Source organism: Rosa chinensis, chromosome 6 (assembly GCF_002994745.2).
Source record: "Rosa chinensis cultivar Old Blush chromosome 6, RchiOBHm-V2, whole genome shotgun sequence".
Lineage (NCBI taxonomy): Eukaryota > Viridiplantae > Streptophyta > Magnoliopsida > Rosales > Rosaceae > Rosa > Rosa chinensis.
This window is the reverse complement of record NC_037093.1, coordinates 57,371,244-57,397,397: the sequence shown is the minus strand read 5'-3', so window position 1 is coordinate 57,397,397 and position 26,154 is coordinate 57,371,244. Positions and strand designations below refer to the sequence as shown.

Genomic DNA, 26,154 nt, shown 5'->3' with positions numbered 1-26,154 from the left:
ATCCGCAACTCAGAAAAAGTGCGGACGTCCCTCCTCCGGCGTCGAGAAGGTGGCGATAGCTGCGCTGTGGTTGCCGAATGAATCCTCTGGACATCCTGGACGGCGTCACCATCAAGGTGAAGGGTCAGCTGATCGGAATTGAAGTTGTGTGCGGCGAGCTCGCCTGAAACCATGGAAGCTCATCGAGGTTGACTTCGAACTCTTCATCGACGACTCCAGCAGCAAGTAGAGACTTGACATCGAGGCCTGGTTTGGGTCCGGCAACCGCATCGTAGCCATCACAGCTTTCTCGACGCCGGAAGAGGGACGTCCACACTTTTTCTGGGTTGCAGACGTCTGCTTCTGATCCAACCTGATATATATATATATATATATATATATATATAGTTTTTTTGACAGAACTTTTCTACATACATTACAAATTTACAAGTCGTGGTTTTGGAAAAGCTCTAAACCACGTCCTTCATTATCTAACTTTAGACTGAGAAGTGTTTAGGTTGATAGATAAAACTAATATGCACAGTTTGATGATGATCATCCATCCATTAGATATTTATCCATGTATGCTATAGTAATAAGGCTTTTGATCCCGTAGCGTACGATTTTCATATATATAACGTCTCAAAAGGACCCAGCAGAGAGTCTACTTGTCTCCTCACAGGGAATGATATATATTCTGGTGTCTCTCGTCTTTTTCTCTGATATGGTTAGCTAAGGGGAGTGACATTAAGCTCTCTTTTTTACATTCTCCACTCCCACTTCAGTTTTTGTATTAATTTATTGAAGGAAATTCCAATTTTGCCCCAAACAATTGTGCAATGCTACTCTCTCTTATCTCTGCTTCCAGCAAAACTTCTTCTCTGTATATTCAGTTCTGAGGTTGCTCGAAATGGGTTGATGGCAATTGGCAAATCCGTGTCAATCCAATCATCCTTCAAATGACCAGACCTCCACAGAGGGCTCCCACTCTTGGGCAAAGGTGAAGTCCTTCGCTTCCATATGCATATTATTCCCTTTGGCAACAATTTTGATATACCCTTATCAAACAGGTTGTCATTCTACTGGATCAGAACCCTGGTGCCTAGCACAAGCTGGTAATAGGCAGATAGAGATTGTCATTGTGCAAGAGGCCTGATGGTAATGTTAGTGTGAGTCATCGTTCCCTATTAGGAATTGACTATAAGGGAATATATCGTTGTAATTACTTACCTTGTATAGGTTGTGTAGTACGTTGTAGTACGATTGTAATCTGTTTATATACACCACAGAATGGGTGTAATAATATATCAGAAAATTCATTCTCTATCTCTTGTCTTATTTGACTTGGTATCAGAGCAGAGATCCGCAAGGACTTTGTCTCGTCGTTTTCATCTCAATTAAGGAGTTAGAATCCGTTGTTAGGGTTCACCTCTTAACTATATTCTGAGCGTCCGTCAAACAACAAGGTTGTTTGACTTCGGCGGTATCATCTCCAAGACCAGATCCGGCATCAAAGTCTGCATCGGAACCGACTCCTTTCGTCTGCATCAAGCCCGAGTTCCTTCTCGTTCCGGATCGCATCGGACCCGATTCCCTCCTCGTTCCGGATCGCATCAGACCCGATTCCCTCCTCGTTCCAGATTGCATCGGACCCGATTCCCGGACCCGATTCCCTTCGTCTCCTTCGCTGTCGATCTCTAGATCGCCCAGAATCAGCGATCCTTGCTCGTCCAGAATCAGCGATCCTCGCTCCGCCGTCAGTTCCCTGGACCAGACCGGCCTCGCCTCTTGTCAGCCGCCTTCGTCTGCCTCTTACATCACATCAGAGCCTGATCTCCAATTTCTCCAATCGGTCACTCGGTCAAACTGGTTCAGTGAGTCAACTCGGTCAACTGGTTCAGTGAGTCAACTCGGTCACTCGGTCAACTGGTTCAGTGAGTCAACTCGGTCAACTCCAGATCTCCGAGTCAATTCTAACAGGTTCAAAAAAAAAAAAAAAAAAAAAAAAAAAAATCTGTTATTATTAATTTTTTGGAGCATTCTATTCTTCTTAATTCCGCTGCGTACTTTGGGATTCGTGTGTTTATTGCTCTTGTACTATTACAATGGGTGGTGATGACAGTCAAAGTTCTAAGGCCAATGAGGTCCAGAAGGTTGAGGTCTCTGTCAAGAGCTCAGAAGGTGGTTCTTTCGGGGGTACCAAACTCACTGGTACAAATTTCCGAACGTGGAAGAAAATTATGTCAGTTTATCTCCGTGGAATACACAAAATGGGGCATGTGACTGGAACAATTAAGGCTCCTGGTGAAGATGATGTGGAGGCCTATGCTAAGTGGGAAGATGATGATGGGTTTGTAATGTCAATTCTATTTCGAGCCATGACTGATGATGTGCTACAGATGGTGGAGGAATGTGAAACTGCTGAGGCGATCTGGAAGACATTGGGGGATTTGTATACTAACGAGTCTGATTTTATACAGGTTCATGAATTGATGTGTAAAGCTGCTAGTATGCAACAGAATGGGCAACCAGTAGCTGTGTATTTCACCAAGCTGAAGAATGTATGGGCTGAAATTGATCAGAAGCGTCCTTGCAAGATCAAGAATCAGGAAGATCTTGTGTGGTACCAGAAGGAGAAGGAGCTAGAAAGAGTTCATGTATTTCTGAGAGGGCTTGATGAGAAGCATAGTAGTGCCAAGGGAGAATTGCTCAGAATGACAGACCCTCCTAGTTTGAACACAGCTTTTACATACATTCGTAAGGATGAGTCTCAACAGGAGAGTGTCAAACATGCACAGATTGAAGTATCTAGCTTAGCCATTCAGGCCAAGTCACCGGCACCTTTCCTTCAGCAGCAGAACTCAGCCTCATTTCATCAGCAAGGTTCACCACAAGGCTTCACCAACCGTCCTCGTCCTCAATGTTCTTATTGCAATGACCTTGGGCATGTTCGGGAGACTTGTTGGAAGTTGAACCCACACCTTAAACCTAAAAAACAAGGTTATCGTCCTAAGGCGAAAGCAGCTGCTGTTCAATTGGTCCAAGAACCGGATTTCTATGGAGTAGTTGGCCAAGATCATCATACAGCAGGTGGAGTTAATCCTACAGCCTCTATAGCTGGTCGAGGTAAAATTGGTATGGCTTTAAAGGTTTCTACTTTTGTTGGTTCTGATACATGGATTATTGATTCTGGTGCCTCCGATCATATGACTTATGACAAATCATATTTTACTGAATTGTCTTCCCCACCAGTGTCCTACGTAACTAATGCCAATGGTGAGGCATTTCCTGTGTTAGGGTCAGGGTCAGTTCGTATTACTCCTACCTTAGAACTTCATAATGTGTTATATGTGCCTGACTTGTCCCACCATTTGATATCTGTTCCCCAGTTGAATACTGAGTCTAAATGCTCTGTAACCTTTTTTCCTATGTATGTGATTTTTCAGGATCTTCTCACCAGGGAGATAATTGGTCGGGGGTATCTGAGGGGCAGGTTGTTCCATCTGGATCAGACATACGCAGGAGAGAAACCAGGAGCACAGTCCCGCGCCGCTTTGACTTCGAGTTCTGATAAGCTAAGTGAAATCTGGTTGTGGCATCGCCGTTTAGGGCATCCCTCTTTTAGTCTTATGAGAAAAACCATGCCTACTTTGTTTATTGGTGTGGATGAGTCTAGTTTACATTGTGAAACATGTGTTTTGGCCAAGAGTCATCGTGCTACTTATTCTCCTAGTATTTCTAATAAAAGTGTTGCTCCTTTTGAGTTGATTCATTCTGATGTTTGGGGACCATCTAGAGAACCCACTGTGTCGGGTATGCGATACTTTGTGTTATTTATTGATGATTGTACAAGATTGTCGTGGGTTGCTCTGCTAAAAACCAAAGATGAAGTCTTTCCAGCTTTTCAAACTTTTCGTACTCTTGTTCAAACACAATACCATAGCACCATTAAAGTCCTTCGGTCTGACAATGGGGGGGAATATGTTAATCATGTTTTCCAAGAGTTTTTTACAACTAATGGGATTGTTCACCAAACTACATGTCCACAAACACCAGAACAAAATGGAGTGTCTGAAAGGAAAAACCGTCATTTACTTGATATGGCTCGTGCCATTCTCTTTAGTGCTCATATGCCTAAGTATCTTTGGGGCGATGCTGTACAGGCTTCCTCCCATCTTATTAATCGTCTTCCATCTAGCGTCCTTCAGGGAAAAATTCCATTTGAGGTTCTTGCATCTCATGTCTCCTTACCTTCCTTTCATAATCTTCCAGCTCGTGTCTTTGGTTGTGTTGCCTTTGTCCATGTTCCTAAAAACCAGAGGTCTAAGTTGGATGCCCGGGCACTTAAGTGTGTCTTCGTTGGCTATGGAGGGAATCAGAAGGGATACAAGTGCTATCATCCACCTACCAGGAAGTACTATGTCACTATGGACGTTACCTTCTTTGAGGACATGAGTTATTTTTCCTCTTCAGATACAACTCTTCAGGGGGAGAATTCATATTTTGAAGAGCTGTATCATGGAGAGGGGGAGGAAACAGAAGGAGGAGAGGAAGAAGTCACACAGACAGGAGGTATTTTGACGGATCCAGTTGAGACCATAAGCTCGCCACCTCTTGAAGCAGTAGCTCCAAGCATCCAGGCACCAGTTTCTATGGCTGAAAATGAAGTTGAAGACCCGACTGCCCCTCCTGCCATCGCTTCTACCCCTGACCCACAGCTTCCTGGTACGGAAGATCACTCATTTGAGGTATGTCCACCCACTAGTACTAGTAGTAGTGAGTCTAGTGTTGAGCAATATGTGTTACCAAATAGGACCACTCGGGGTCAATCAGTCAAAAGATATGAACCTACTCTTACTGCCAAATCAAAATACCCAGTAGCTAATTATATGTCCACTAGGAGATTGTCTAAGTCATATGAATCATTTGTGAATCATATATCTTCTGTATCAGTACCTAACAAAGTGCAGGATGCGTTGGGGGATCCAAAGTGGAGGAGGGCAATGGAGGAAGAGATGGAGGCGTTGCAGAAGAACAACACTTGGCAACTTGTGCCTCCACCACAAGGCAAGAAGGTTGTAGGTTGTCGTTGGGTGTTTACTGTGAAACATAATGCAGATGGATCAGTGAATCGGTACAAAGCACGCCTTGTAGCAAAGGGGTTTACTCAGACATATGGTATAGACTATGATGAAACATTTGCCCCTGTTGCCAAGATGAACACTATTCGGGTTCTGCTCTCATTTGCTGCTAGTTTAAACTGGCCACTCCGACAGTTTGATGTCAAGAATGCATTTCTTCATGGAGAGTTAGCCGAGGAAGTGTACATGAGCCTTCCACCTGGGTATGTAGTTGCTTCTCCTGGTGATTTTGTCTGTAGATTGAGAAAATCTCTGTATGGTCTCAAACAATCACCACGTGCTTGGTTTGGAAGATTTTCACAGTTTATGCGGAAGGTTGGTTACAGGCAGAGTAACTCAGACCATACCTTGTTTCTCAAGCATCAACAAGGGAAGGTAACAACTCTAATTATTTATGTGGATGATATGGTAATCACTGGTAATGATACTGTTGAGATGGATAGACTGCAGAGACAGCTAGCCTCTGAGTTTGAGATGAAGGACTTGGGTGAGCTTAAGTACTTCTTAGGAATTGAGGTAGCCAGGGGGAGAGAAGGAATCTATCTGTGCCAGAGGAAGTATGTTCTTGACTTGCTGACAGAGACAGGTTTGTTGGATTGCAGACCTATTGACACTCCTATTGAGCAGAACCATTGTTTAGCTGAGTATCCAGATCAGGTACCCACTGATCGAGCTCGCTATCAGAGGTTAGTTGGGCGCTTGATTTATTTGGCTCATACTAGACCAGATGTTGCATATGCAGTGAGTGTGGTGAGTCAGTTCATGCATAATCCGAGTGAGAGTCACATGGATGCGGTTATGCGGATTCTGAAGTACTTGAAGTCAGCTCCAGGAAGGGGAGTACTATTTTCTAAACATAACAACATTCTTGAGGTTTGTGGCTTCACAGATGCAGATTGGGCTGGAAATATCACAGATAGGAGATCGACATCAGGTTACTTTACCTTTGTGGGAGGTAATCTGGTTACATGGAAGAGTAAGAAACAGAAGGTTGTGGCACGTTCTAGTGCTGAGGCCGAGTATAGAGGTATGGCTCACGGAGTGTGTGAATTGTTGTGGCTGAGAAATCTGTTACGTGATCTGGGTTTCAAACTCAAAAATTTCATGCAGTTGTATTGTGATAACAAGGCAGCTATTGACATATCACAGAATCCAGTACAGCATGATCGTACTAAACATGTGGAGGTTGATCGTCACTTCATAAAGGAGAAGCTAGATGCCAAAATTATTAGCTTTCCTTTTGTTCCAACTGAAGAGCAACTTGCAGATGTACTTACCAAAGGAGTTTCCAGGAAGGCATTTTATGACTCACTTAGCAAGTTGGGCATGGTTGATGTATATGCGCCAACTTGAGGGGGAGTGTTAGTGTGAGTCATCGTTCCCTATTAGGAATTGACTATAAGGGAATATATCGTTGTAATTACTTACCTTGTATAGGTTGTGTAGTACGTTGTAGTACGATTGTAATCTGTTTATATACACCACAGAATGGGTGTAATAATATATCAGAAAATTCATTCTCTATCTCTTGTCTTATTTGACTGGTAAATGGGTTTCCAATCCCATCTTTGCTTCCAACAAAGAAATGTAAATTGACGACATAGTTAATGCAGTAGACAAAAATGGGTTCTTGTGGTATAGACCCAAAGACTCCATTTTATGTCAAACCTCTGTTAATTGATCTCTGTTACTAAAGAAGTTGAGCTTTGAATACAATTACAAAACAAAACCTTGCCTAAATTTCTTACTGTTCTAAACTATTTGTTAACTTTCTTAGAAACCCGGTCCTTAATTCCCTTTCTCCATTGACTTACCCATAAAAGTTCAATTGATTTTCGAAAGCACGAACTCAATTTTTTGTACGTTTAGCTGATTACAATATTTTTGAAACTTACATTACATTGATACAATTAAATCTAGAACCTTGTAAACACTTACATCAAACAAAGAAATACACAGCTGAAAATTAAGAGAGGGTCTCTATGAACTAAGAGATTGGTTTTGTGAAACACAACAGAAGAAGAGAGTGAAACCAATAGGGCATGCTTTGTTAATCTTCAATGACATCTGGTCTTTATTCTGCTTTGGGTCGATAATTTCTATAGTGAATCTCATAAACAAAGAAGAAGAAGATGAAGATTCAAGATATTTTGGAGACCAGAGACCAAAGATGCCGGAGGATTTGATGACACTGGTCTGCGTTTTTTGGAGACTGGTATAAGGTTAAATTGTTGTTGATTTTGAGGGCAAAGTTGGAAACTCAATTAACAAAAAGTGAGCAAGAGAGCATAATGTAAAATTTACACTCTCAATTTCACTCTGTTCAGCTAATTGACTCAATTGGGTACGTGCATACATTAAAATTTTCTCATACATATCATATATTTTTCTTTTTTTTGATATCATATATTAAACAACCCAAATTGAAATTTCTACTCTCATTTATCAGGTATCTTTATAATTATGTGCTAATGTGCTTCGACAACTGCCATCTGCCGGACTAATAATTGATTAAGATAAGCTAATCATGATTAACAATTCATAATCCAAGTCAAGGCTTACTTTGTAGAAAAAATAAAATTATTAATTAAGTACTAACTAGTTCATGATAATCGCATCTAATTTCTTAAACATAGTTAATGATTGTCAACTGCCATCAAAATGTCAAATGTATACTAGGTATCCATATGTGTGTGTAACATATTTATCAAGTGAGAGATGAGATTCTTAGTCTGTGGCAAGTTTTCAATTGCAGAAACAAGAGATTCCCTTCTCTAAAATAAGCTTCATTAGATTTAGGTCAAAGATGACAACGGGCAAATCGTGAAACCCTACACGAAGCACACCAGCAGCTAGCGTGCATTGCGTGATCACCAACATATGTGTGCGGCAATGATGACCGTTAAATTGTTAATGCAAGGGTTTTAGGGTTTCACAACACCCACAACCTTCCTTACTTGTAACGCGAGTTGAGCCAAACATATCAAGAATATTTATTGGGCAACATAGAACTGACACGGTCTTAACAGTTATATGATTTAGGTTTGTTAACAAGATTAAGAAAAATAATTCACACATGCATCTAAGCCACAACTAATTGCACATGAGCATAGTGACTTGACTTTATAAACAAATCTTCTTTTTGATAAATATTTCATAAAATGCTCTATTGCGCATTATACTTTTGAATTCGGAATACAAATATAACCATGCCCTAGAAATCCAGAAATTATACAATATGTTATGTAGTGATACATTAACACTCTGATATTGTTAAACTTGATATATAGACCAACTTCATGCAGTTGTACTTGTCAAAAATAAGGGAAAAAAAAAAAAATTTCTTCCTAAAACAAGAAGTTGAAAGAGATCAGAGTTTCGTACTTTTACTTTTCAAGTTCATGCCTTGGATATGTATTCTGTTAGGTTAAGTAAAGAAAATTGCATGATGCATACTTTTCTTTTCAGTTTTCTTATTTTTTTTTGGCTCTCTTCTTGTTAAACTATATAAATCGATGACAGATGCGTGACTTCTTTTTAATTTCTGGAACTGATGATCTGTGGCTGTTGCAACAAATATAAAAGGAATTATAAATTATTTAATCACAGATGACAAATCAAAGCAACATTCTGTGGTTGTTGGACGTAATGAAAGATTACAAGATGGAACTCGGCAACTCCCACTCCTTTGTTTTTCTCATTGTCTTTGCCATTAGATACTTTCCTCTGAAATCAACGAATTAAATGCAACTATTGGAATAAAGTCTCTCTCTGAACAATTAAAGGTACAAATAATTATATGCATTCTATTCATCTAGATAAGTTTACATAAGGTCAATGTCTTGGCCCTTTGATTTTCTAGGACATTTTAGGGTAGATTTTGGCTGAGCTTCATGATCTTTAAAAATGTTGAATTACTTAGGTAGTGAGTCAGTCCCACTGGGATGGATCATTATGTGTAATTTCGCTGATCAATGCAATGAGTTGACAATTCTCTAAAAAAAAAAAAGTCAAAGCATACCAATACATTGTCTACCACAACTTCACATAATTGATGATTGTAGATTAGCTCCGTGCCTATATGAATTTGCCTATCTCGTTCTGGAGTTGGTCTACTATTGCATTGAGCGAGTTTAACATTATTGAAAAGTAAAGCACTGGTTTGCTAATGCACCTCAGGGAATCCTACTATATATATAAACACGCAGACACCCAGTAAACTGATCACAACTTGGATGAACTTGAAAAATCAATGGAAAAGGGAAAATGGCTCTTACTGAGTCGAATGGCTAAAGACATGTATAAAATCAACTCCAAACTTGACAAAAGAGATCAACTCCAAACAGTTGGAGTAAACGCTTACCCTTTGTCTGTACGAAAGATAAGAATGAGCTCTAAATGCAGGGGCAATTTCATATTTGCATATTTTACAAGTCAAACTTTTCTTATCAATGAATTCATAACATGTCATGACATGTAGATGTGAGTGAATCCTTTACAGTGCCCGTATACATTGGCATCGAAAGCAACGGGTCTACTGTACCATCTTAACTTATTATGCCAAGCAAATAGCTCAAAATTTCGGGTCCATACTTATCATCATCTTCTTTTTCTAATCTCATCCTTTTTAAAATGACTAGCAAACCTACTAGTTAATTTGGCAACCACCACTAAAATGATGCCTACTGTGAGTCTGGTAAACCTTTGCGAAATTTCATAGAGTAGGTAGATTCCTGCTATGCGAAATTTCATAGTGTAGGTAGATTCCTGCTATAATGTAAGTGGTAGTTAACCAAACCAAAACCAAAACCAAAACCAATTTGGCTTATAGTGTCTTTCAAGTTTCAGCCATATATGAAGATGAACAGGACATTTAAACAGCGTGATGCATATGGCAATCTTACCAATAACATATCTCAAAGAGGAACGTGCTGGTCCTATATGTCAACTAGTTCGACACCACGTCCTAATGCAATTTTAGCTCCATAACTGAGACCAAGTACAAATATCTATTAAAATAGATAGATGAGGCATGTAGACCTAGGTTGGTATCAAGCCCTACCAAGTCTAAGAACTAGGAGAGTATGTGTGTGTCCTCCACGTGGAGAGCGAGCAGTTGTTCCACATCTTGTGTTCAAAATTTTATCAATGGAGATGAACAAGAGTAACGGAAGTTAAGTTTGAGAGGCAGTGATGTTACAGCTTCAGATACATTAAAAACTAATAAGGTAGTGACAGGGTGATGGGTACTTGATTGTCTTATTCGGCGAGAATCATGTAATTGTTTATGTTAAGATTTTAAATTAGTTTCAAAGAATCACCAATTGGGGAGTTTTTTAGGGCACAAAAGACGGTGACCTTATTATTTAAGAACATGCAAATTGCTGCACTTTGATTACAGACCTTATTTTTTAGTCTTCTTCATCTGGTGACGCCATGGTTACTCTTGGAACTGAGTGAACCAACCAGGATACTCATCTCACCCTCCATCTAGAAGATATTTCCTTAAAGAAATAAGCTTCCAATCTTAAACAAAGAACTCAAGTCCTAAGCCGGCTCGCTACCTGGGTAGCAATGTCCCTTTGCTTGAGCACTAACCCCAACTGGATTAGCAGCTTAGCGCCCCATGATCTGGGTATTTGGGGTAGCATGCTGATCGATGATACAAGAAGCATGCACATGATCCCCTCACAGAACAGCTAAAACCTATAAATGGTATGTCATCATCTATCAAATAAATGGTTTTGGTATATTACCTATATATGGACCTGCGGTTGGGTTTTATTCTAAATCCAATATCCTTTCCTATATGGGTTGGATTTTGATTTGAGAACACCTAGATTTGGCAGAGAAATAAACCTCACTGAGACTGTCCAAGTGGACTAGAGACACCTTGTAAAAGCCCACTATGGTACCACAAAAAGAAATAATAGCTTATTGGTTATAACTTTCAACAAGGAAACGGATCTTCGATATCAGGAGGAGATGCCATGACTCAACTATTGGTAGCTTATGTGCTTTAAAGACTGAAAAAATAAAACAATAGCAATCTAATTTATCAAATTATTGCATCAATTTTCTATGCTAGTGAGGCCATGAATCCTCTATCCTACTAAATCTTATGGAAACATTCTGAAAAAGATGCCATACTTAACAGGTTTCTATGTTCAAAAAGATCTTAAACAGTAGAAACCAGGAATCTCAGTTCCACAAGTCATTCTCAGCAACAAGCAAGAGAGAGGGTTCTGTTCATTTATTCATAGGTGTATCGTTCGTTATTACATAACACTGGTTCACTTTCTTACTCCTTTAGATGACCAAAATCTCATTTTTGTGTACACAGACTGGACTTAATTCATGCTTGCTCTTCTTTATGTTGGCATTCAGCCTCTTTAGATCAGAAGGGTATTTTATAACTGAAGAAATTAAGTCAACCACAATTAATCAGGAAAAGCAGCTCAGACTCATACTACAATGAATTTTGTCTCGTAAATATCTTTTACATTATATTAACAAAAATAAGAAAAGTCAATATCTAATACTGGAGGGAGCCTCGCAATTCCTAAGAGTTGGTATTTTTCAGTTTTCCTCTGAATCAAATGAACTAACCTGTTCTGGATGAAACGTAGATCAGTTGATATTTTGATTGCCAATGAGTGAACCCTCTTTTTCATTAAGTGAGGCATGGACAACCCTTGCTGCTGCTATGGCAGAATCTGCCCTCTTGATAACTTCCTCAAGATCTCCAACCTTCTCTGACAACAATGTGACATTTGAGTTGGTTGTCTTAACCAACTTGTTTGCAGTTTCCAGAGCACCGCATAGCTGCAATATTTAAAAAGATAATCAGTGTCTATACAATATATTCAAAGTCTCGGTGCTTGTGATTTTTTTTACCCTACACGCCACTGTATAATTTTTACTAAATACCCTTCACAAATGACAAATGATAGAAACCATCAATAGTTTTTGAAACTTATCCACTTTATACATCACTTTAATATGTATCAAATGGAAACTGAGAATGATAACTGTAAAGCAATCAATCATTGTTAAGGTAATCCTACAAAACTTAAGCAAAATTTGCTCACAACCAAGTAACCTACAAGACACAATAGTGAAAACTTCAATAGAAAAGATATGTAGCTGCCATCCAACAAGTCCTTGGAAATACTTGGATCAAGTAAACAGCCTTTCAGAAACAGATTGAGGACAAGTATTCAGACGCAAAGATGCATGTGCAACAATGTGAGTGGCGTACACTAATCATCCATACAGGATCAATATATAAATATGACATTCATAATCCTCAAAAGATAATTCATCACCTTCAGAGTAAGAGCTGCCCATGAGTGGTCTGTACCGGCAAGCGCCTCATTCAGCTGCTCATAGTTCTCCTAGAACAAAGTAAGAGAATGTGAGCCAATTTTGCGCAAAGAGCAAGCCTTTTATCTTTCAGAGCAGCAGTTAGCAAAATCTATACAACAAAATCATACAATGTAACACACTTTACATGATGAAACCCAAGTTTCTCTGGAGTTCAAAGGTCCAATTCCAATAAAACAATTATGCAACTCAAGTCTAAATTACTTGTCTTTTTGCTAATGGGTATTCAAATTTCCAAACACAGAAGCAAAACATCCGCTAAATTGTTAACAGGAATCACAGAACAAGAATCAAATGGCAATGAGATTGTGTAACAAGGAAAACCTGGAACAAGTTGGTAAGGTCCGGGTTTTGACTAGTAGAGGTGGAAATAGAAGCAGAAGCCGAGGGCTCATGGTGTTGCGGTGGAGCTGAAGCATCTGATTCTCCCACATCGCTCAGCAGATCGCCTATGCATAGAAGCGGTCCTCCCACACCTTTCATCATCTGTGACACTTTTGCCCTGTAAACCCCCCTCTTTATATAATCTGGGCTGTTTCTGGGCTTTTTAGTGAACGACCCGACCCGACCCGGGAAATGAAAGAAAGAAGAAGAAGAGGGGTCTCGGGCTTCAGAGCACGAAATCAAGTTTTTTTTGAGTGAGGAGCTGAAGGCTTGGTCTTCCCGGTGATCAGGTGAGCTTCGTTTTCCGACCTATGAGCTTTCTTAGGGTTTTGTTGATTCGATTTGGTCTAGTCTATCTCAATTTTGAAAAATCTCCCAAAATAAAACTCCTCCACAGAACTAATTGTAATGGATTTCTGGGGAAACAGGGTTGAAGTGGATTGCTACTACTGAGCACAGTTGGAGCTTAAATTAGAGGAATGGGGGGCCAAGAGGTTAAGCAGCTTGAGGATTGCACAGTTGCCAAGTCAGTTTCAATTTTTCTTGCTGTGATTGTGTTTCACCTTTGTGCCTATTATTATTGTTAATGATGGTGTTCAATTTCTTAATATCGGGAAGCGAAATTTCGGTTCGTTTATCGTTTGCATTTGGAGCTTGGCCATTTTAGAACAGTAGTTACAGCACTGATTGTGAATTGCTTGCTATTCCTAGTGTACCATTCATTGGAAGCCTATGAGTCACTTATGGCATTTTCTGGTTCTTAGAAAATAAGATTGAATGAGAGAAGGGTGTGCCCAAAATGAGTCTTAGTTGTAGACTCTGTAAGCTCTGCATAACTGTTCCACAGATTAGTCATTATAGTGCTATACATTTTGGTGGTCAGTTGTCGAAAAGAGTATCATATATATATATATGTAGTCAGATTTAGACCAATCTACTGAAACTTGTATAAGTATTCTGTAACTGTTTAGGCAATTGCTCGCATCAAATCCAGAGTCTTTGGATTCTATGTCCATAGCTAATCTGCTTTGTTTGGTTACACCTTTTATTATCTTATGGAGATTGATGCTTCTGATCATCTCACTGATCCATGATTTTGCGTGAAAGATGAAATTGATTTGACATTTCATTAGCCCTTATCTACGTTTATAACTATAAATAATGAATAAGCTTTATGGATTATAATTCATTCTGAAGTGTATTTGGCTAAAGCAGTACACCAACTAGCTTCAACACAGCAAGTCAAGCTCATAGTACAAGACACATTAGCTATGATTCTCTTTTTGGGATCATATATAGAATCTTACAATCTTTCCCTTTTTTTAGCTTATCCTGCTTCACTCTTACCTGTATAAGTCTTATTGAACATGATTCATCTGCAGTGCGTTGGGCACTTGGGTATTCTCAGTAGCAGGGGCTCTGCTAGCAATTCCGGTGGGGATAAAAAGGAAATCTTTAGGGCCACTTGTCTTCTTTGGCACAACCGGTACCATGCTTGACATCATTATGGGTATCACTCAGTGTGAAAGAGAACATGCAGAACGCCAAGCGAAGCTTTCAGAAGCCCAAAATTCTACAACCAATGCTTCTTTTTCTGAGACTGGAGCCGAGTTGTCTTCTTTGTCTGAGACCAGAGCCGAGTATTCTTCTTTTTCCGAAACTGGATCCGAGTCTTCAACTTGACAATATGCAGCAATATGCAACATGTTTCGACTGCTCTCAGATTTTACTGTAAAAGCTGAATACTTTTTGCTGAATGACCTGTGGTTTGAATTCTGCCTTCACTCTGCATGAGTTAATAATCACACTAAAGTAACTTCATTTGATCTTTCTTGCTTGTAATTTCCTAGAGTTCATTCCAAGCACAGATTTATGTTGCCTTTGTCTTCAACTTTAACCTTTCCTGATGACCAAGTTGTTGGCCCAGGTTGTTTTCCAATTTCGTTCAACTTTTGAAAAAAATCTTGGACTACCATTGTCAACGGCCAAATTGTCGCCCTGAGTTGTGCTTCAATTTAATTTAATAAAATCTCAGACTCTGTTCGCTGTCATCGGTACATGTTTTTCAAAATTATAAGTAAAATCTCATTATTCTCATAATATCTTTGTCGAAATACAAGTTGTCAGTAATGGTTGTCTTCCAAATTAATTTGAGCAACATCTCATCTATAAGTTGTTGGCCAACGTTGTTCCAGTTTACATGTATCTCAAGGATGCATTGTACAGTGACTTAAGATGTAGAGGTTGAAGGAATGCATTGTACAGGCACCAAGGGAAATAAGCATCCATACGTGCATGTCATATTTGATGTGTGAACAGCTGAGACATATGAAGTACTTGTTGTCGTCTTTGCTGTGAAGGAGGAATGGGTGCGTTATTTCCTGCTAATAATAATATCTCCATCATTAACACATCTATGTTTAAGTTTAAAGAAACAAGTGCATGAAAATGAAATAAATTCATGTACATATTGTCTTTATTAGTGATTGAAAGGAAACATTAATAAATAACCCAATTATGTTTCCTTACATTACATGATTATTGTGTTCTCATGCATGACTCGCATTACACCAATTACAATTTGCATATTTTTATTCTTGAAAGCCAAAATTTTAACCTATATGCACATCAAAGTTGTACCTGTAGGATACAACTGATTCCATTGTAACAAGTTGACATCAGTGCCTTGTTCGATTTCAAGATGTTCTTGTTGTACTTGCGCTACTATTGATCTCCTATTGTTATTTTCACCCTCAAAACCATTTGCTAGATTGATCATGTCATCATCGAGATTCGTGTTTTGGCTATCAAGGGGTAACATTGGTGCTACTACAGCAACTGGTTGGGGCGCTGAATCACTACTGCATGCACAAAAATTTATCAAATTAGACAAATAAATTATTATAAAAGAACACAGATTGATATCCTATTATGTATCATCCATCAATCACCTGAGGGGAAGAAAGCCATTTGCACTCAAGAAATTTAGGATCTCAACTTGAGGGTCCAGATAAGTGGGTTGAGTAGTACTACTTCCTGCTGCAATCACAAGTTCATCTGCATTTGGAGGAAGATGAATCTATATACAAACACAATCAAACATATCAAACTATATTAATTTTGGAGCTAGACACTTTGTTCTTAATTATCAGAAGTTTACGTTAATGACCTGTGGTTGTACTGCTATAGCAGAGGAAGAATTACACACTCCTAGAACTTGCTGTTTAACATAAGTTTATAAAGATCAGACTTGGTTGCATCGAAGAGGTTGAATATACACATAATACATTGATTAAATATACCTTGCACATGTATAGACGATTAAGAGTTTTCTCGAGGATCTGCTCCAGTAACTCAATATCGGGCAGTGTTGTGATCTTAGAGAGATCACCTTCAAATATTCTAAACATAATTAATTAATAAATATATATAAATTATTCATCCATATTACAAATTTATAGAATTATAGTTGATTTATATTTAGATATATTAATAGGAAACAAAGAACTTAATACACCTGAGTTGATTTTCCACTTCTTCCATTTGTGACTTACAGTATAGGATTTCTTGTTGAATCTCCTGTCATTGATATGCAGTGACAAACAATATACCAATATTAAGAATTTGATATTGAATCCAATAAACTAACTCATTCGATTAAAGAATCCAACCAATGAGAATCAACTTCAGGTGTGTTTGATCTAAATGAAATGACTTCTTAATTTCATGAAGCACCTACCTGCACATGATCAAAATCTGCACTAACTGGGCTGCAGAGACAGCATGTCATTAGAACAGTGACACCAAATAAAGAGTTAGTACTATAATGGGATAGTTGCCGGCGATTCAATACAATCATCAAATTAGTAAAATTATAATAGAAATACTGGAAAAAAATAGAGCCAAATACCTAATTGTTTGAAACGTTTGATTAACTTCACTCTTCAGCTTATTAAGAATGCTGCGAAGAATCTAAACATTTCTTTTTATTATAATATAATCAAAAAACATATATGCAACTCTGAGTAATTGATGCTCACCTCTTCATTATGAAGACTTTGATACAATTAGATGGAAATGTGAATATGCATCACAAGATAAGAATTAAAATTAGTCACATATATGTTATACTCGTTATCAAGACCATGATCAAATAATCAGCTTACCTTCCTCGTTCATGTCTTGAATAATTGATATATCGTGCTAAAATGTCTTCAATACTTTAAAAATTAAGGAAAAAAAATTTTAACGTCAACTAATAGAAATGGTAAACTCCAATAAAAATAACTAATAAATAGAAAGTAATTAAATAATATAATTTAGTAGTACACCTTTTATTGCCAGAGAATAGACTAAGTCTCCTAGACGGAGAAAACATGATGAGAGCTACATCAACATCACAGAGAACAGACAGTTCATAAGCTTTTTTAATAAGTCCGTTTTTTCTCTTTGAGAAAGTGATCTGTCTGTTAGCAGTATTCTCAATTCTCTTCATCTGAAGTTTTACTCTCCCCATTTTATTTCTTTTCAGGTTTCATTCACACTGTGTTTCCACCTTCTTTACAGATTTTCTTCCTGAGTGCGCTTCTGACCCTTTCAGATTATATTTCAGTAAACCTGTATGTGTGAATGAAAATAATCAGTTGTGATAGAGAAATCTAGAGAAAACTTATAAAACTTTCTCTTTCAATCATAACTCAGAATAGGCAGTTTGACCCGTATAAGTTATAAATGATAAAACCTCTAGAACATATGAGTAAACATGAAAAATATTAAGATAAAAAACAATTACATATGACAACTGTATCAGTTGTGATAGAGAAATCTAGAGAAAACTTATAAAACTTCATCTTTCAATCATAACTCAGAATAGATAGTCTGACCCGTATAAGTTATAAATGATAAAACCTCTAGAACGTATGAGTAAAACATGAAAGATATTAAGATAAAAAACAGTTATAGATGATAATTGTATCAGACTATTTATAGAGACTAAATCTGTAATCGATATGAGTAACGTATAAACTAAATTTGCAACTGATATGAGTAACGTAAAAACTAAATCTGCAATTGATATGAGTAGAGCAAAAAAGATGAAGAACAACAGTGAAACAAATATAAATGACTGTAACTGTCTCTATTAGGCAATTTATAGACTGTCAGAGATAAGCATATAGATGATGATCGATGCATATTACATGAGATTCAGACGATTAATACGAATATGAAAAATTTTGGATAAATTCAAAATTTACAGAAAACATAAGTAACTCTGCAAGTTCAATCAATTTGAAAATCAAAACCCAGAATATATAATAAAACTTAACTAACTCTTCCTACTAAACCAGCTTGAAGACCAAACCTTCCAAAGATGACTTGCTTATGATGGGTAAGGGGTTGAATGATGAAGTGAAGTAGCTTCTATGCTAGCTAGGGCTTCAGTATCTGAATCTGAAGGCCAAATAGTTTGGTATATGAAGGCCAGATACAAAGGCGTCTATGCCTCTGTTCTTATCTGTTTCCAAGAGACGAAAGAGGACATGTGGGGGTCCCAGATAGCACATAGAGTGCCATTTATGGTTGCGGGTTTTGCGTAAACGACGAGAGTATATCTGCCACCAAAACTAAGAAATGCTACGTGTTGCTTTGCTCTTGTTCGGTTCAAATCGTTCATGTCGTTTTATGCACTAATTCTCACATCATCGTATTCGAAGCGGTTCATTTTTGTTGTTCCTGGCGGACCTACGTGACTGTGACTCACCTTGTCGTCCCTGCTAGTGCTACTGCAGCACTGCTAGAGCTCATGGCTTTCTATATATCGGCAGAGAGCGATAATATCGATCTCCGAAATACTCTAATATCTTCGATTTGTATCGGAAATCCCCGATATTTACCAATATTTCGTAGAATTTCGGCTACCTTTCGAGTCGGGTTGCACCGATATTAGCACTGATCTTGTTGACTTTTATGTAAGTTGCGATCAAATCTGGATAGTGGTTTGGTGATGTGAGGTTTCTGCTTCGTTGATGTTCTGGGTTGGGACATTGGGTCGCAGCTTTTCCAATCCTGTGGGTTTTCTAATTTTGTTTTAATTAAATTAATAATATTGTTAATGATTAAATTCAGTTTACTCCCCTGAATTTTAGGCCTAAAATCAGATTGGTCTCTCTTTCTGAAAATTGATTACGATGGTCCCTATACTCTCAAATGACATCATCCGAGTCCAAAATTTGAATTTGGCTCGAAACATGACGTCAGCTGCTGAGTTAGAACCGACATGGGGGGCCCACAATGAGGGCAAAATGGACATTTCAAGTTTTTCTAATTTTTTCTCTCTTTTTTAATCTCTCTCTCTCTCTCTCTCTCTCTCTCTCTCTCTCCGATCTGCTCTCTCACTCTCTATCTCTCTGTATCTCTCTCCCTCCCTCCAATGTCGAGTTCCACCCACTCCTCCCTCCACCTATGTTTGAACCCTCCGACTCCTCGTCAGTCAAAATCAGAATCTCCACCTGGCGAACCGGGCCAGGGATCCTATCATTGAGATCGATGCCAAGTCCGAACCGCATCGTCAGCTCAGTTCCAGAGTCCCGGAGTTCGTTGATACTTGAATCGGTGAGTTCCATTACATGCGTTGGGGTTCAGAGATTGAGGTCATCGTCGTCAGCGCCGGTACCATTGTTCACGGTTTAGATTTTTCAATCTCTGCTCTCTCGAATCGGACGGCTCAAATTCTCCGGCGAGGTTCTGGTTTTCTGAGACACATCAACCCAGTCAGAAGCATGTTGGTTGTGGGCTTCGAATCACCAGTTCATCATCAACCCAGTCTCGACAAGGAATTCTAGGAAATTGAGTTGGTTGCAGTCAGTTCTCGAAGGTATATTCCCAACCTTTGAATCAAAGTTTTACTCTTGTGGTGATAATTGGAAGCAAAGCAACTGAGTTTGGTTCGATTTGGTTGAAATTGAATTCTCCTTGGTTATTGATTTCATCAGATTGTCGTAGCCTTGGTGGTTAATTGAAGATGGGAGAAAATTTGGATGAGATGATGAATCTGTTATTGGTAATAGGACTGGAATTAGTTGCGCCATGTTTTGGAAGTTTGGCTCGATTGTCTTATAAACAACTGATTGAAATCGCTCATGGGCTTGAGAATTCTAAGCAGGCTTTTGTCTGGATTATTGGGAAAGTGTTTGCATCTGAGAATGAGGATCATGAAGATGAGAAAAATTGGCTTGTGGGTTTTGAGAAGAGAATGAGGGAGAGTCAGAGGGGTTTTGATAAGGGGATGGGCTCCTCAGATTTTGATGCTGGAGCATAAGTCTGTGGGTGGGTTTGTGAGGCACTGTGGGTGGAACTCGACATTGGAGGGAGGGAGGGAGGGAGGGAGAGGGAGAGGGAGAGAGATAAAGATAGATAGAGAGTGAGAGAGTATAGATCGGGGAGAGATAGAGCATATCGGGGAGAGAGAAAAAAAAATTTAAAAAAAGAGAGAAAAAATTAGAAAAACTTGAAATGTCCATTTTGCCCTCATTGTGGGTCACTATGTCGGCTTCAACTCAGCAGCTGACATCATGTTTCGAGCTAAATTCAAATTTTGGACTCGGGTGATGTCATTTGAGAGTATAGGAACCATCGTAATAGATTTTCAGATAGAGGGACCAATCTGATTTTAGGCCTAAAGTTCAGGGGAGTAAACTGAATTTAATCCTAATGTTAATAATTGCTGATAAATAAAGAAAGGAAATACAGATTTAAGGTTAAAACACTTACTGATGAAACATGAATAAGCAACTCTTTCCATAATTCGAGTTGTGTATGTGTTCAATAGTAGGTAGCTTCGAGGTAGAAGAAATTGCCTATATATGTTTGAATTTATAAATTGTGTAATAAATTATTTTTTTAAAATATTTTTAAAATTTCTTCAATAAAAGATATACATTCGGATATAATATGGTTATATCTATAAAAGTTTATAAAATTTTCTCGATAAAAGATGTATCTATCGATATGATAAGAATATATCTCTGAAATTGTGTTTTAAAAAATATTCAAAATATTCTCAATTATAAATAATAATTCATTTTCATTGAGATTTGAGGTGCCCAATCCCTAGATTTTGTGTATATAATGATCTTTCTATTAAGGTAAAGCCTTAATAAATTATAGTGGATAAGATAAGGCCTTAAGCGTTAGAGTTTCAACCCACCTTATATTTTGGCCTTCATTTAAACCAATAGATAAGAGTATTGAAATATAGTTTCACGTCTTGAAATCATTTGCTAGAGATAAAACATATCTTCTAAAATTAATTATCAGCTTCTTAAATTACACCCAAAAAATCACACGAAAGTCATTTACAACTCTTTTTAATATTTAACATAGATGTTGCTTCCTGTACATTGTTCACTGAACAAATTGTGTTATGTATACTAATTCTCATAAGTGTCAATGTAAGAGAAGTAGGATTTGAGAACTCTACCCAGCTTACTATAAGCTCAAGAAATCATTGCAAGCAGGTTTTTTCCTTAACGAGTCGTGTCGGTTTATGGATTTTATTTAGCTTTAAGGAAACGTGAGAGAGTTTATTTGCTACTAGCCTAACTCATATATTGGATACCCGAGAATGGGTAATTGGCCGGTTTTATAAAAACTTTCTTTTCAAGTAAGCCGGGTCTGTGGAAATTATCATTGACGTTGTGTATCGATAGTGGGAGAAAATGCTTGATATCCCAAATAATTTTATCAAATATCAATACCAAATGATATGGCAAGTGTCATATCATCAAACTATTTTTACTTTTTAAAATAAAAGGATCAATAATTAAATTTTTTTTATTGTTGTTAAATTAGAAAAATGTATATGATAAACAACAACAAAAGGAAGAAAGAACCCTAAATCAAACTCTTCAATCGTGGAGACTTTAACATGCAATTGTAGGAAAATGTCATCAGTCAAAACATAAAACCAATAGAATATGAAGCTATGTATGTCTTAATTAGTTAGTGGACGGGCAATTGAATAATGATTTACTACTATTAGTGGTGGTAGCTTTCATTCTGGAAATAGAGATATGCAGTGATGGAGTAATGATGATTTTCAATTGATAGACGGATCCATCTCTACTGGGTTTCATATGAATTTATATGAATTCTTGGAAATTTGGATTTAATAGTTGGGTTATTATATACACTAGGGTCTCGTTTGGTTCACGGAATGGATTTTTTAGGAAAGTTGTCCTTTGTATTTCCATCGAGAAAGGAAATTAAGATTCCTATTAATGTGTTTGGTAACATTAAGGGCAACTCCAACCATTGGCTCTATTTGGGGGTGCTATTCTCATTTTAGCACCCCCCTTGTTGCACTATTCATATAAGACTCAATTCTCATCTCCAACAATGAGGTGCTATATGGGGGTGTTATTTTCACTATTCCTGATTAAAATATAATATGAGTATAATGAGATGGAGGATATTTGGTGTGAGGAAATATAAAAGAATGGGTTGATATTTATAGAATTTCCTACAATTTACTGTTTCCAACAGGTATATTTTTTTCCCTCAATTTTCGGGTAATTTTTTTAATTTTTTTTGGAACAAAAAGGAAATAATAACCCTTCATTTAATAAGAGCTGTTGATAAGTTTTTTCCCCTCAAATCTGAGCCATCATATTGAAAATAGTTCAGTTTGAGTAAAAAATATAAAATAAATAAAAGCACATCGGACCGTCCATATTCAAAATGGAGCGATCTTAGCCGTGGATTATGTTCCCAATGGTAGGCAGCAGATGCGCGGCCCACTGGAGCAGACCACTGCAGCTGCTTTTCCTCTCTCCAGCGCAATTGGGCGCGTCTTCCTCCTCCCCAATTCTCCCTTCTGCGCGTGCTGCCCGCCGAACTCCTCCAACACGTCCCTGTCGATGTTGGGCTGGGTAAGCAGAAAGTGTGGTCTCAGGCCACTGTGCTGAGTCTTGGTCTTGGAATTGTCTCAAATATGAGACTACAAATGAGTCTAAGTCTCATATTTATAGGACCAGATCCACCAAAACCCATGGTTGGAGAAGCAAAGTCTTATAATTGGCAAAAATTTTGTTTGGCACCCAATGGTTGGAGTTGCCCTTAGGAATGGAATCAATAATTAATAGTATTATTGAAGAAAATTGGTATTTATTTTTTCATAGAATTATTTTAGCCATACAAATAGTATAATAAATGTTAGAAAATGGTTCCTTAGGAGAATGAAAGGATTCATTTTCCTTCTTATTTTTCCTTGCAAATGGAACCATTTTCTTGACGTTGCACTTACCAAACACAGGAAAGTAAGCACTTTCGCTTTCCCGAGCTTAAAATCCTTGAAACAAACGAGGCCTAGATACTTAATTACCCACTTACATTAAAATGATGTTGATTCGACTTGCAGTGTCATTCAGTAATCGAGAAAGATGAGTTCAAGTCACAGCAAGTCCTGGATGACGTGTAAGCAATTAATACAGTAATCTGATTGAGATGATGTTTTCAATTGTCTATGGTCATAGAATTATTCCCATTATAGTATAGCAATTTAAATGGGTGAATTTGGCTAAATGAAGAGCTAATGTGGAGTATAGGGTATTGTATGAGTCATGGAGATTATAATGTAAAGTCATTGGCACAATTGGTGAGGTGTTTCTGTTATTACTGACTTTTGATCATTTTGAAACCTATGAGAAAATAGGGTGAGCGAACTATGATTTGTGTGTTAATTAGAAATGTATTTTCAAGATTGAAAAATAGAAATTGCTTGACTAAATTTTAATTTTCGTTCTACGTTCAATTTGAGCTATATTTCTCATTGAGAATGATGTAGTTTTGGTTTGGTTAACAATGAGGCCTTTAGCAAAATCTGCAGCTGAGGGAAGAAAATTAAACGAGGAATATTAGAGGGGTTATTGTCAGTTATTGTGAAGAATAAGGATTATGCGGTAGAACATTTGTTTCTTTGTTATTAAATAAGCAGCTAACAACCACCATGCATACAAAAACAAAGAAACAACCACCACGCGAGTGGAACGACGGTTATTAGAGGCAGCTAACACAGTCGGACTTTCCTCCTCGAATCTTCCCTATATATATATATATATATATATATATATATATATATATATACACACACACAGCAAGGTTGCAAAGAGGACGTCCGTGATATACTTGATCTGCGGATGTGCCATTCTCAGCCGTCCATTGCTTTAAATGAAAACAAACGGCTCAGATCGAGATTTTCCAAAAACAATCACGGGTCAAATATATAGCTCGTGCTTCAACCCGACTCCTCTGAGTCAATGACAAAACCAGAGTTCTCGTCTCGACTGCTCCGACCAAAATCCAGTTCTCCAACCCGACTCCCAGCGATGCAACCAAAGTTTGGTTCTCCACCCAAAATCGAGGTCTTCTCGTTATTGATACTAGAAACTCGTCTCAGGTTGCACGATTGTTGCAACCCAATCTTTCTTTTTTTCTTCCTCTCATGAAAATTGTAGTTCTCTTATGGTCCCATATCCTCCCTTGAAGTTTTCGCGTCAAAAGTTGGAGACTTGGAAGCAAAGAAGCACATCTAGAGTATGGGTTCTCTCTCTTTTCTGATTTGTTTGATTTCCAATTACAAAATTTAGGGTTTTTTTTTCCCTATTTGGGACTTTTCTTCTTTCTGTTTCTGGGTTTCTTCAAGGCTTGCTAGAATACACTTCCTTGTTTAATTGGTTAGTTGTTTTATTGTTCTTTGTATACCAGATACCATAATTGGGATTTTTGCTTCTTTTTTTTCTTTCTTTTTTTTTTCTTTTTCCCGTTTCTACTAGTGACTCTGGTTTACTCTTAATGTTGCAGCATTGCTGGCATATGCCTCATGTTTACTGGGAACTCGTTTTTTCTGTGGGCTAAAAGGAAAGGAAGGTTCCCTCGACTGTTTATCATAGTTAGACGAATGTCGGATGGAATGAAATGGAGTGCTTTTATGTGTGCTTCTATGTCATCCTTGTTATCCTTTAATTGGTCACGTGAATCTTCTTCATTTGCCTATTTTATAGTGTTTGGCTGATGCCTGAAAATAGAGGACCATTTCTAATGCGAAGGGATAGTTGTGAACAAAATGGTCCCAAAGTAGAAGAATCTGAGCCAAAAAAAGCATATATCAGTTCTTGGACTGAAGAAATCATTTACATAAGAGAATCAAGAACTTCTTGCAAGTACCCCTTGGATCACATGACTTTATTTTGTAAATGCCACTTTCTTGATCCAGCTTAGGCTATTCTAGTGGAAGGTATAATAGAATGAAAAAAACTCATCAAGACAATACTATGGCATGTGTATTTGTTAGTAATGCTCGATTTGTCTTCTCAAAGAAGGATCATCATTAGCTTCCACTCCATTTCATTCCATCTGACATTCGTCTAACTATGATAAACAGTCGAGGGAACCTTCCTTTCCTTTTAGCCCACAGAAAAAACGAGTTCCCAGTAAACATGAGGCATATGCCAGCAATGCTGCAACATTAAGAGTAAACCAGAGTCACTAGTAGAAACGGGAAAAAGAAAAAAAGAAAAAAGAAAAAAAAGAAGCAAAAATCCCAATTATGGTATCTGGTATACAAAGAACAATAAAATAACTAACCAATTAAACAAGGAAGTGTATTCTAGCAAGCCTTGAAGAAACCTAGAAACAGAAAGAAGAAAAGTCCCAAATAGGGAAAAAAAAACCCTAAATTTTGTAATTGGAAATCAAACAAATCAGAAAAGAGAGAGAACCCATACTCTAGATGTGCTTCTTTGCTTCCAAGTCTCCAACTTTTGACGCGAAAACTTCAAGGGAGGATATGGGACCATAAGAGAACTACAATTTTCATGAGAGGAAGAAAAAAAGAAAGATTGGGTTGCAACAATCGTGCAACCTGAGACGAGTTTCTAGTATCAATAACGAGAAGACCTCGATTTTGGGTGGAGAACCAGAATTTGGTTGCATCGCTGGGAGTCGGGTTGGAGAACTGGATTTTGGTCGGAGCAGTCGAGACGAGAACTCTGGTTTTGTCATTGACTCAGAGGAGTCGGGTTGAAGCACGAGCTATATATTTGACCCGCGATTGTTTTTGGAAAATCTCGATCTGAGCCGTTTGTTTTCATTTAAAGCAATGGACGGCTGAGAATGGCACATCCGCAGATCAAGTATATCACGGACGTCCTCTTTGGAACCTTGCTGTATATATATATATATATATATATATATATATATATATATA

At 37.9% G+C, this 26,154-nt stretch overlaps 3 protein-coding genes and 1 long non-coding RNA gene across 8 annotated transcripts; 1 reads left to right on the top strand and 3 right to left on the bottom strand.

The window, feature by feature from the left end:
* Positions 1 to 11,560: 11,560 nt before the first annotated feature.
* LOC112174422 lies at positions 11,561 to 13,021 on the bottom strand. The gene is made up of 3 exons (XM_024312191.2): positions 12,831 to 13,021; positions 12,449 to 12,517; positions 11,561 to 11,945 (listed from the first exon to the last, which is right to left on the bottom strand). The coding sequence occupies exons 1-3, from the start codon at positions 12,990 to 12,992 to the stop codon at positions 11,751 to 11,753; spliced, it is 426 nt and encodes a 141-aa protein (XP_024167959.1). The 5' UTR covers positions 12,993 to 13,021; the 3' UTR covers positions 11,561 to 11,750.
* A 17-nt stretch (positions 13,022 to 13,038) lies between these two features.
* LOC112174423 lies at positions 13,039 to 14,785 on the top strand. The gene is made up of 3 exons (XM_024312192.2): positions 13,039 to 13,180; positions 13,319 to 13,416; positions 14,273 to 14,785. The coding sequence occupies exons 2-3, from the start codon at positions 13,370 to 13,372 to the stop codon at positions 14,571 to 14,573; spliced, it is 348 nt and encodes a 115-aa protein (XP_024167960.1). The 5' UTR covers positions 13,039 to 13,180; positions 13,319 to 13,369; the 3' UTR covers positions 14,574 to 14,785.
* A 225-nt stretch (positions 14,786 to 15,010) lies between these two features.
* Positions 15,011 to 18,340, bottom strand: LOC112171642 (agamous-like MADS-box protein AGL104). 5 transcript variants are annotated; one of them, XM_024308796.2, is made up of 12 exons: positions 18,217 to 18,340; positions 17,222 to 17,507; positions 17,057 to 17,110; positions 16,931 to 16,946; positions 16,801 to 16,862; positions 16,630 to 16,660; positions 16,408 to 16,469; positions 16,193 to 16,292; positions 16,060 to 16,110; positions 15,842 to 15,969; positions 15,531 to 15,751; positions 15,011 to 15,242 (listed from the first exon to the last, which is right to left on the bottom strand). In XM_024308796.2, exons 2-12 carry the CDS (start codon positions 17,404 to 17,406, stop codon positions 15,121 to 15,123), a joined length of 1,032 nt encoding a protein of 343 aa, XP_024164564.2. In that variant the 5' UTR covers positions 17,407 to 17,507; positions 18,217 to 18,340; the 3' UTR covers positions 15,011 to 15,120. The 5 variants fall into 5 exon arrangements, with proteins under 5 accessions (XP_024164564.2, XP_040365164.1, XP_040365163.1 ...); XM_040509230.1 differs by having other exon boundaries at positions 15,531 to 15,748; XM_040509229.1 differs by having other exon boundaries at positions 18,253 to 18,276.
* A 6,322-nt stretch (positions 18,341 to 24,662) lies between these two features.
* LOC121050080 lies at positions 24,663 to 25,983 on the bottom strand. Its single transcript, XR_005801695.1, has 2 exons — positions 25,673 to 25,983; positions 24,663 to 25,405 (listed from the first exon to the last, which is right to left on the bottom strand). It is a non-coding gene; the product is annotated as an uncharacterized LOC121050080 (long non-coding RNA).
* Positions 25,984 to 26,154: the final 171 nt, after the last annotated feature.